At 40.4% G+C, this 12,486-nt stretch overlaps 1 protein-coding gene across 2 annotated transcripts in view; it reads left to right on the forward strand.

Annotated features, from left to right (window-relative positions):
- The window catches only part of TADA2A (transcriptional adaptor 2A), a 271,049-nt gene that overhangs the window by 185,386 nt on the left and 73,177 nt on the right, over positions 1–12,486 (forward strand). For both annotated transcript variants that reach the window (XM_083173206.1, XM_083173205.1), the window contains exon 12: positions 1,974–2,106. In XM_083173206.1, coding sequence (XP_083029332.1) covers positions 1,974–2,106 — 133 coding nt within the window. The remainder of the gene's footprint in view (positions 1–1,973; positions 2,107–12,486) is intronic.

Here is a 12,486-nt window from a genome sequence, read left to right on the forward strand (position 1 = left end):
AACTCCTTTTCCTCGAGGTTCGTGGGACCACAGGGCACCCACCATGATACGCCTGGGGTGGTGGGGGGGATGTCTGTGACTTGGTCACTGGTCCCTTTTCCTCTCTGTATGTGTGGGTGTGATACAGTGTTCATAATCTCTCTCTCCTTTCCTTCACTGCTTCCTGCTGGACTTACTAAACTAATGTCTTGTACATGGAGGCGGGGTTATAAGGGGAGAGGAGTCAGAAATGCTGGGAACTTCCAAAGCTTTGGAGATTGGTGCCTGATCCTCTGGATCCACCTGCAACTCCGATGTCATCCTTGTGGTTACAGGAACTTTGAGGTAAAGGAGCCAACCAAAGGTAGGTCTGCCATAACTTCTAATATTTTAGTGTGTGTATATGTGTAACACCTATACATCACTATGAGATACATTTTAGTTTCTTTGTTCTGCATTTTTTTTTCTGGAATTGCAATTTTTTTTTTTATATGGTCACCCGAAAGGTATGCAATTTTTTTTTTGTTTTGTTTATTAGAAATACAGTACAACTATATTAAAGATGATAACAAAAATGTGGCAATAGTGGGGAAATTAACAGATGCAGACCATTTTCCTTGAATAACTTGCCCTCAACAAAGGTAATTGATCTTAGCATTCATGCTTGCGACATGTACTGTGGAGACTTCAGATCTCTATTGCCGTAGATTACAAACTTGTAGCATTGTGTCACCAGAAACAATCAAAGGTAAGGGCATGCATTACAGCAGATAACACACTACCTGACTTACACTGTTCTGTCATGTCTCTAAGCAAAAGGTATTAGGCCCCCATACACCTGAAAGACATTGCACCCAATCATGCAATCTCAAGGGATTGTATGCAGATTGTGTGCACACAATCGTGCAATGCGCAGTTCCGTGGGTTGGAGGATAGGGCCTCTTATCAGACGTGCTGTGCGTCTGATCAGTTGTGATTGGGAGCCGATTGCATGCAGGCAATCTGTCATTCAATGGCTCCAACGGCATGGAGAAAGTGCTGTGCCGACCTCAAGTCGCGTGACCCGCACAGAAGCAGGAAGGAGAGGAGTCTACCTCTATCTGCATTCTAAACTGCGGTAGGTCATTGGGAGGAGGCTGCAATAAGACTGTGCAATACTGGAAACTGGACGACCCTAGGACATGTGCACTATGATGGATTTTGAGTACATTGTGAGATATTCAATGGATTCCAGATCCATTCCGAAATTCTTATGACGGAATGGAGCAGTCACCCATTATTCAATGGAGCGGCCAAATCTGAATGACAGATTTGGCCGCTGATTAATGGTCTCACCTCTGCCCTTCAGCAGGACAGGCGGGTACAGGAGTTGTCAGACAGGAGGACGGCGCCGTGTAAACTGCTGCTCCCCCGGTGCCGACATCTTTTCATGTCTGATTGAGATTGCCAGAAGCCTTTCAGTTTTGGCTGTGTTTCCAACAACAGCAGGTGGATTAGCGGCTTCTCCATCAATCCACCTGGTTTTCCTGTAGCATTGAGTAGATCGGAGCCCCTTCTGACCTATTCATGTCGAAAACGGCCATCTTTTCGGCAAGACTGCAGTTTCAACATCAATTGAATCCAACTTTCCCTTTAACTCCCTGGCAGTCCTTGGTGGTTTTTGGACCCTTTGTGTCCAAAAACCACCAAGGACTGCCAGGGAGTTAAAGGGAAAGTTGGACACAATCATGATTGTAAGCAGGTGTTTCTGATGTATGGCCTTCTTAAGAGTTACACTTTATACAATCCAGTCCTATTTTTTAGCCATTTGTCTCAACCTAACATAGAAGATAAGCAACCCATTGTAATTTCTGCCATGTAAGGATGAAGGGGAAATTTACAGTACTATAGGTAGACTTTATACCTTTTTACTGTGTGGTGACACTTTTTTTACTGTGGTGAAATTTTTTTATTTTTTAAGTGTTTGAGCAATATTGTCTTCTCATTTACTTAAGGTTCAAAAATATACGATCGTTTAAAGAAGTCTCGGGAAGAAGAACGATTAAAAAGAACCATGCTTTCTGAAGTCTTACAGTATATTCAAGATGGCAATGCTTGCCAACAGTGGCTCAAACGACAAGCAGCCATGTAAGTTTACTGTTCATTAACGGTGGTAAATATAGAGATAATTAATGCACACACGCACATGCATATATAACTCAACACCAAAGTTTGTAAGATGGCACTCAGTTGACTTTTCAGTGTAAAAATCAAACCGTGATATTTATTCACATTTTGTCTATGTTTTGGGGACAGACTCACCTTCCTCAGGTCAATGCAGTCCTGAGAAAGAAGAGTCTGTCCCCAAAACAGACGACATTTTAATAAATATCAGTTTGATTTTTACGCTGAAATGTCTCCCGAGTGCCATCTTACAAACTTTAGTGTGGATATACAGAGGCTTACCCCTCAAAAGGGGCACCGGAGCAAGTATACACTTATATTTGACGGAGCAGAGTGCCAGGGACATTGTGGAAGGAAATATTTGATCTTGCAAAGATATTCCAGAGGTTGGGAGCCTCAAGGTATGAATGGGAGGTGCAGGAAATGAGTCTAGTGAGCAGTTAAGTCTGAAGATGTAGGGGCAAGGGAGTGGAGGTACAAACTGTAGTGCTGCAGAAAAATAAAATTAAACTGGTAGATGGATTGGATGGATTAAAATGGCATGATGTGAGTAGCGTAAACCAGAATAGAGTAGGTTACATTAATCATGTAGTAGCCTGGTAAAGATTTATATTATAGGCAATGACTTCTGCTTGAATGCGAACTAGATCACGTAAATGTCTTTTGTGGTTTGAGTAGAGTAACGTAGCGCCTCTACTGGGGATCTGCCTGGTCTATACCTTAAGGGGTTTCCCAAAGTGTACCCCAGAAAACAGAAATGCTAGGTAGGATGGGTGGTATAGATAACTGGGCGCTCCCTTTTATTTTGGACAGTTAGGCGTATTGATATAAGGTGTAGGAAAATGGTGTCTACTTCCCTGATTTTGTTCTATATTTCACGTCCTCTTTTCCACGTTTTTCTTCAGATTTATATAACTCTCCAGACGTCGGAATATGAAATAAAGAAAAATATGGCAATGTGAAGAACTGTTAGGATTTTGTATAAATGTGCCTAGAGGTTCAGTGCTGAATTGTGATATGTGTGAGTTGGAAGGCGTACCAAACTCACAGAATGTGGAGTTAGTATCAAACACATCTGGGTTTCTTTGACAGGAAAAAACTATTGGGATTCGTACCCATACTCACAGTGGGTCAGACTGGGTCACTCTCATCAAGGTATCTTTTCTTGTGCAATTTATTTCCAATAAAAAAGTTTTCCAATAAAAAATTTTTATACAGAAGTGAATTAAAAAAGCGGATGAGAGTGGTTATTTCTCAGACATCACTGTGATCCTTAGGAGGGATCAAATCCGGATATCACCCACCAAGGTCAACACAGGGTAACTGGTAACTTTGCCTACCTCTCTCCGTATGTCACACACTTATGCCTGGATCAACATGTTTCGAGAGGTATACTCTCTTCCTCAGGATGCTGATATCCGGATTTGATCCCTCCTAAGGATCACAGTGATGTCTGAGAACTAACCACTCTCATCCGCTTTTTTAATTCACTTCTGTATAAAAAATTTTTATTGGAAAACTTTTTTATTGGAAATAAATTGCACAAGAAAAGATACCTTGATGAGAGTGACCCTGTCTGACCCACTGTGAGTACGGGTACGAATCCCAATAGTTTTTTCCTGTCAAAGAAACCCAGATGTGTTTGATATTAACTCCACATTCTGTGAGTTTGGTACGCCTTCCAACTCACACATATCACAATTCAGCACTGTACCTCTAGGCACATTTATACAAAATTCTAACAGTTCTTCACATTGCCATATTTTTCTTTATTTCATATTCCGACGTCTGGAGAGTTATATAAATCTGAAGAAAAACGTGGAAAAGAGGATGTGAAATATAGAACAAAATCAGGGAAGTAGACACCATTTTCCTACACCTTATATCAATACGCCTAACTGTTCAAAATAAAAGGGAGCGCCCAGTTATCTATACCACCCATCCTATCTAGATCACGTAAATGTTAAAGAGGTGAAAGCAACATGAACTGGGACTGAATGTAAGCTGTCGGTGACGTACAGTCACCTACCACCTATCCTCCATCACTGGAGAGGGTGGTGAGTAGAATAGAGAGGATCTTGCTTCATTATTGCCAGGTATTGAAATATGGGAGCTGGAAGGAGATGTAGGGAGGGTGCTATACCTTCCTATTACTTGTCAGCCAAGACCGTGTCTCCCTCAAGGCCCGGCTTCAGCTCCAGCTCCAAAGTCTGTTAGCGGGCACTTCCGTTTTTCGCTTGATCTTCATTCTCCAATGCATTTCATGATCTTGGCACTGCTCATTGAACATATTGCAGATGGTGGAAAGTGGGCGCTTGCCTTATGAATGCATCATGGCAACAACGGATCAGTACTCATCTGTAGGTGCAGGTAGTGTGGGAAGTATGGACCCGTGAAAATGGAAGTGCCCGCTAACAGATTCGGAGCTGATGCCGCGCCTGGAGGGAGACAAAGCCGCAGCTGACAAGTAATAGTAAGGGATAACTAACACCCTGCCCCACCTCAGCTAACTCCCCACTGCACTATGGCAAAAAGATAACACCTTTTACCCGGATTCCACACCTACTCTGAAAAGAGCTGTATATGTTGATTTTAAACATTTGAAATGTTTTTTTCTTTATTGGTATTGCAACACTTTATTCTTAGCGCTTAGGTTTTTTTTTTTTTTTTTCAATTAGCATGTCATTGTTTGCAATTTTTTTTTTTTTTTTCAATTAGCATGTCATTGTTTGCAATAGATGCTATTTGTTAATGTAATGTATTCTTCACTCAGTACTTATGTAGTATCTGGGCTGCCGATTTTGAAATCGGGTCCATCGCATCGCATACGACCATATCGCATGCGATGCGATGCGATGGACCCGATTTTTCAATAGGATTCAATGTTAAAATGGACTGAGTCCATTTTAACATGGAATTCAATGGGAAAAGGGGTCCTTTTCATACCCCTACTATCTAAGTGGGCATGGAGTTGGATATAAACCAGTGGCGAGCGCAGCGAGCCACCGAGCCCGAAGCGTAGCGAGCCCCGCGAGGGGACACAGAATACCGTCCCCTCGCGGGGCGCGCTTCGCTCGCCACGCTTCGGGCTCGGTGGCTCGCTGCGCTCGCCACAGGTTTATATCCAACTCCATGCCCACTTGGATAGTAGGGGTATGAAAAGGACCCCTTTTTCCCATTGAATTCCATGTTAAAATGGACTCAGTCCATTTTAACATTGATTCCTATGGAAAAATCGGGTCATCGCATCGCACTGATTGTATGCCTTAAGTTAAGGCATACAATCAAAAAATCAGCAGCCCAGATTCTACATAAGTACCCCTCACTCCATAGGAGATGCTGGGTATAGGTTGGATGTAGGACCTGGCACCAAACGGGTTAAAACCTTTACAGGAGGCAAACTAGGCTCCTCCACTCTCCCTCTTTGCACAGGATGTAAAACAGCCATTGCTGCCTGCTCAACAGTGACTGCTGCATCTCTGGTGAGCTCCTGCCAGCTTGAGGCTTAGTTAGTTGAGCTCATTTGCCCACATGTTTCTTGCATAGTGTGTGCTTATAGGGGTGATTGCATATCTCCTTCACTCTGTTTTGACCCTTGGTGGATACACTGAGGTTCAGCTTCCCCTGTACTTGCTTATTATTACACACTTTGAGCTGCCCTTATTGTCACACTAGTGATTACTAATAGTGTGGTGCATTTTTTTTGTCTCTAACAAGCTAAGACTTCCAGAGACAAGGCACCTAACGAGATAGGAGCTCCTGTGCTATGCACTAGCGCCGCTTGCCCTATGGATTTATCCCCCAGGATCTGGAGCATGAAACCCTGTGCACACTCTGCTTTAATGCACAGTGCGAGGCCCCAGCTGCGGTTTCCACACAGGGACCAGCATTGGGTAGTTCTCTTAATCAGGTTATGGCACAGCCAGTTGACCGTCTGGCGGCTACTACTACTACAAATTGGTAATAGCCACACATCAAGTTAGGCGGAATTGTCTGCATCTGTGCAGGGAACACAACAGATTCTGCACAAACAATCTGGTAAGCGCCAGCAATACTGAGGTGCAGTTACACATCCCAATCAATATGTACTTCTGGTTCCTGAGTCCTACTCCAATCAGGAGGAAACTAATCTCTACCTCAGAGGAAAATGACTCAACACCTGAAAAGACCAAGGCCAGATTAACAATGGGCCTGATGGAGCTACAGCTCCAGGCCCACTCTCTAAATAGAAAGGTTCAACCTAGGTTGAAAAATAGAGCGCTAGCACCAGAGTTGTCCTCCTAAAAAGCAGCTGCTAGGGTAAGGGGTGGTCAGCCCTTAGAAAATACAGAGAAACAACAAGAATTTTAGCAGCGCTTGACAGTGAAAGACACTAATAGTGAAAAATATAACAATTTATTACACAATTAAAATACAGTCTAGAATAAGAATAAAAAACATATCCACATAATAATAGGGGAAAAATAAGGGGCAAGTGTTGGTAGGACTAAAATGGTGAGGAGGACCAAATGTTAATATGACCTGCTCTGATCCGTGTAGTAAGTCCCGATGGAGTATAGTCCAAGATTGTCTGGAAAATCGCTGGAGGGATCGGTCCTTATAGATGTTGAAATAGGACCAATCTTAAACCTCAACCAGTGGAGCGAAGGGTGGTTCCAGTGGGAATATATACTTTCCAAATCGGGTGATGAGATGAAATAAACGGCAGTCAGAAAGGTAGGCAGGAGATGGTCCAATATGTCCTCAGAGTCCAAACCAAGGTGGGGGGGGTAGTTAGCACCAACGCGTTTCGCTGGGACTGAATTCCAGCTTTATCAAGGTGACTGTCCTTTGTCTGGGCACTCCTATATATACCCAGACACCCTTGCATCAATTTGCATAATTGGGCAATGGATATGTGTTATATGACATAAAAACAATAAAATATTAAAATATATGATGGAGACAGACATATAATTCATTCTAACTAATCTCTTGATCTAAAATAAAACCTTTATAGATACACTTTGACATAAGAAAGACGAAAAGTTGATATATAAGAATTACTTCCGGGTCAAACTGTGATAGCTTGGTCTTTGAACCAGGCTTTTATATTCATAATATCATCATCCATAAGGTCTTGGGTAACAGAGACATCAGCAGTATACTTTGATTGTGTCAATACATGTTTATTAAAACAGCAGAAGGGTAAATATGAATGTGAAAAGATCTTATTAGAACGTAAAACCGGATGTGTAAAGCCGATATTCGGCCAATGGGAATGGGACCGGATGTGTAAAGCCGATATTCGGCCAATGGGAATAAGCGTGTAGTGCTTCCTGCTTATTGGAACGCACTCACGTGTATATGGTTCCACCGGTTGTAATGGGAAGTGTTCCCCTCTTGCCGGAAGTGGCGCATCGTATTCACTGGCGTATTATCTCGGAGGGCAGGATGTGATGTGTGGTGTCACATCCATCTACATCCCCCTCCCGGAAGTGACGTATCGGCAGATTCTTAGTCGCACACAGTCCAGGGTGCCGCATACGTCTATGTTCCCCTACCGGAAATGACGTATCGGCATATTTAATGACTGTGCGCCATCTTTAACAGCTTATGCAAGTACCAGGGAAATAGAGTATAATTTATCAGACCGGATATTTACGTAATTGATACTTGTGGCACATTCATTCAATTTATCACCGCACATCGCGGAAGTGATGCGTTTCCATCTGGTTTTACTGGGGGGGAAAAAACTATTTCGATGCACACTAACTTCCTTTAGGAACGTTTAATCATTTAATAATTATATATACCTCATTGGGACACAAATATAAAAATATATATATAAAAGACAACAACAATAAAAAATGATATGAGTAATAATAAGAAGAATATTTATAAAATAAATTATTATGAATAGATGATTAAATATACCGAATAAAAACAAAAAAATTTTTTTTTTTTATATATAATAAATAAAAAATAAATAATAAAAAATACTAATGTTTTTAAAAAAGAGATTTGATAATTAGTAATAACTGGACAATTGATATATAGAATAGATATAGGACATTTAGCTAGCTTATTAAATACATTCAACTGGCTTATTAGATACATACAATATCATTCATCACCATATAAGTAGTGGTGGCAATAATGAACAGGAAAGACAATACCGCAATAATAATTCATTATTAGTGATGGTTCCAGTTGTAACTCTCAGATAGGTATTTTCAGACAACCATCCTACGCAAATACAAACGATAATCTAAAAACACAGGTATATCGAGAAGTTATTCTTCACTCTAAGAATTATATATTTTGCTGAGACTATACTTAAAGGACAGTATTTAACTCCAGGGACTCGTTCAGTCCTTTGGGGAACAGTGAGTTAAATTTAAAAATCCAGTAGATCTCTTGTCTACATAACATTTTGTATCTATTTCCTCCTCGTTTACTGGTGTTAATATGTTCTATTCCAAGTATTTTTAAGCACTCTGAGTCACCATTATGGTGTTCCGCAAAGTGCCTAGATACACTATGTAGCATGTTTCTATTTTTAATGTTTTTTCTGTGCTCTAAGAAACGTGTTCTTAGCGCTCTTGTTGTTCTCCCAACATACTTGAGATTGCAGCTACAAGACAAAACGTAAATTACGAAGTCTGTGTTGCAATTAATTAGACCCCTAATTTCAGTCGGTTTGTTTTCCCCCTCAATTGTAAACATTGTAGTCCTATTGTCGATAAATTTACAGGTTATGCATGAAGTTCTGCCACATTTGTAGCAACCATTCACCTTTTGTGATAACCACATGGTCGGCAGAGTGGGGGCTCCTGAATGTACACTATTTTTGATCTTAGTTTCCTCCCTGAGGGCACTAGGAGCTAACATTGTTTTAAAAGATTTATTTTTCTTAAATATGAACGACGGATGTGGGGGTAAAATACTCCTTAGAGTCGGATCCTGTTTAAGAATGGGGAAGTTTTTTTGTACAATCTTCTTGATCTCTACATATTGTGAATTATAGGTCGAGATGAAGGGAAGGAGTTTCTTATTTTCACTCTCAGAAGGAGCCTGGGAATGTGGTTTCTTTTTTTCCTTTAATAGTGCTGTTCTCTCACAGGCTCGAACCTCTTTGATAGCCCCTTCTATTAGGCCGTCTGGGTATCCCCGTACTTTAAAAGAATGTCCTAAACCCCTAGCTTGTTCCTCGAACGTTTCTATTTTCGAGCAGTTGCGTCTTAACCTTAACATTTGACTTTTCGGAATGTTCTTGATCCAGGACGGATGATGTGCACTCGTATAGTGGAGATAGGAATCAGTATTTACTTCTTTTCGAAAGATAAATGTTCGTTTAAATTGTTGGAACTGGTTATTGATTTCAGGCTACAAAAGACAAAAGCTTTAGAACAACAGATTGAAACTCTCAAAAACAAATTAGAACCATACAATAAATCTAGGGAATACAAAGAGAGAGATACCATTATTATGGATAAAATTACTAAATTCGAACAAGATCTGATAGATAATAAATGTAAAAAATTTCAACGGGATATTAACGACTACGAGACTGGTGATATTAGATCATATAGGAATAAACCTAGAAGTAATGATGACACTAATAGGACCCCCTATAGAAAACAATCTGAAAAAGTGAGAAACATGAGAGTATACGATACTAACACTAGACCTACCAACAATAGGAGACAACAATATAGATCCACTGAATATAGAAATTCAAACTATAGAGATAATTATAGTCGCCAATCAAAATATGATCAATATAGGGAAGAACCATCCAATAGCAATAGGAACAGAGATGAACCCCCCAATAGGAATAACTATTCCTCAAAAAATGATTTAGGAGCTAGACCGAAGACCCATGATCTCCACATGATTCATTCGGATAGAGACTCAGGCTCTACCTCTTTTTTAGAGTCAAGACAGAGACGCAATCTTCTACCGGACAGGGATCTCCTGAAAACAACCCCCAAAAGACGCAGGTTCTCAAGCGTCGAGGGAGAAGGGGAGGGAAGAAAATTCAATTAAAAAGGACGAGAAAAACTAAGAATGACTCCCTACCAGAAATTAAAACCATTTTCAACCTTTCTACTAGACAGTTGAGTATAGAGGAGACCAAACTCTTAAGTAAGGGTCTTAAATTCTCCCCCTCAACCCCTGCTAATCTTTTTACCTTATTCGTGGAATTGAATAGATTCATCCGCACTCTGTGCAGACAGAAATATTTTGCTAATAAAAGCTCTAATACCCCCAACCTAGAGCCCCTTGTTCACTTGGATTCAGGAGATGATGAAACTCTTGATATATTGTCTGAACTGTTAATTGAAAACCAATCCCCCGAGAAGATGAAAAAGATCTTTGATGTTGATAAATCTTCAATAAAAAGAAAATCAGAGTTTTTTCCTATAAAAACAAAAGGGACTTATATCGAGAGTTTCTATAAAACCACTTTTGATGAGTTTAAAAATCTTTGTGCCAAACAAAATAAAAATAAAAAGATACGTGACAACCTAACTAGACGGGAAAAGAATCTCTTAGACAAATTGATTAAAGACCCCTCACTTGTCTGCAAACAAGCGGACAAAGGAGGGGGTTTGGTACTTCAGAACAGGACCGATTATGTGCAGGAGGCCTTAAGACAACTGGGAGACATAAATATCTATCTCCCCCTTGATTCGGACCCCACTCCCAAATTTACTAAAGAGCTAAAATTATTATTACATAATGCTCTAGAAACAAATATAATCTCTAAAGAGGAATATCTTTTTCTTTATGTTGAACATTCCATCACTCCCGTTTATTATCACCTCCCCAAAATTCACAAGTCCCTCACATCACCTCCAGGGCGTCCTATTATTTCTGGTGTAGGTGCACTTTCTTCTAATTTGTCCCACTATGTTGACACCTATCTTCAACCACGGGTGCCCTCACTGAGATCCCATGTAAAAGATACTACACATTTTTTGAATTTGATTAGTGAAATTGAATGGAAAGAAACTTATGCCTTCCTTACATTGGATGTTCAGAGTCTTTACTCTAACATCCCACACCATCTGGGTATGACTGCAATTGAGAAGAGACTAATACAGGATGGAGATCTCAATGAGGCTCACATTAATTTTCTTTTAGACTCTATTTCCTTTATTCTTAAACACAATTACTTTCAATTTTTAGGCCAACACTATTTACAGGTGATGGGGACGGCCATGGGAACCAGATTCGCGCCCAGTTATGCCAACCTCTACATGGGGGAGGTCGAAGACCTCCTAGTGTGGGGGGGCGACTGGAGCGCGAATCTGGTTCTCTATGGCCGTTATATTGATGATCTTTTTATTATTTGGGATGGGGATAGCACTTCGGCACTTTCTTTTGTCACTCACTTGAATTCTAATTCATTTAATTTAAAATTCACCCACGTCTATAATGTTGAACGTATCGATTTTTTGGATATTAGTTTAACAATTGAAGAAGGTCAAATTCAGACCTCTAACTTTCGAAAAGAAGTAAATACTGATTCCTATCTCCACTATACGAGTGCACATCATCCGTCCTGGATCAAGAACATTCCGAAAAGTCAAATGTTAAGGTTAAGACGCAACTGCTCGAAAATAGAAACGTTCGAGGAACAAGCTAGGGGTTTAGGACATTCTTTTAAAGTACGGGGATACCCAGACGGCCTAATAGAAGGGGCTATCAAAGAGGTTCGAGCCTGTGAGAGAACAGCACTATTAAAGGAAAAAAAGAAACCACATTCCCAGGCTCCTTCTGAGAGTGAAAATAAGAAACTCCTTCCCTTCATCTCGACCTATAATTCACAATATGTAGAGATCAAGAAGATTGTACAAAAAAACTTCCCCATTCTTAAACAGGATCCGACTCTAAGGAGTATTTTACCCCCACATCCGTCGTTCATATTTAAGAAAAATAAATCTTTTAAAACAATGTTAGCTCCTAGTGCCCTCAGGGAGGAAACTAAGATCAAAAATAGTGTACATTCAGGAGCCCCCACTCTGCCGACCATGTGGTTATCACAAAAGGTGAATGGTTGCTACAAATGTGGCAGAACTTCATGCATAACCTGTAAATTTATCGACAATAGGACTACAATGTTTACAATTGAGGGGGAAAACAAACCGACTGAAATTAGGGGTCTAATTAATTGCAACACAGACTTCGTAATTTACGTTTTGTCTTGTAGCTGCAATCTCAAGTATGTTGGGAGAACAACAAGAGCGCTAAGAACACGTTTCTTAGAGCACAGAAAAAACATTAAAAATAGAAACATGCTACATAGTGTATCTAGGCACTTTGCGGAACACCATAATGGTGACTCAGAGTGCT

The sequence above is a fragment of the Crinia signifera genome, chromosome 2, assembly GCF_055691185.1.
Source record: "Crinia signifera chromosome 2, ASM5569118v1, whole genome shotgun sequence".
Taxonomy (NCBI): Eukaryota; Metazoa; Chordata; class Amphibia; order Anura; family Myobatrachidae; genus Crinia; species Crinia signifera.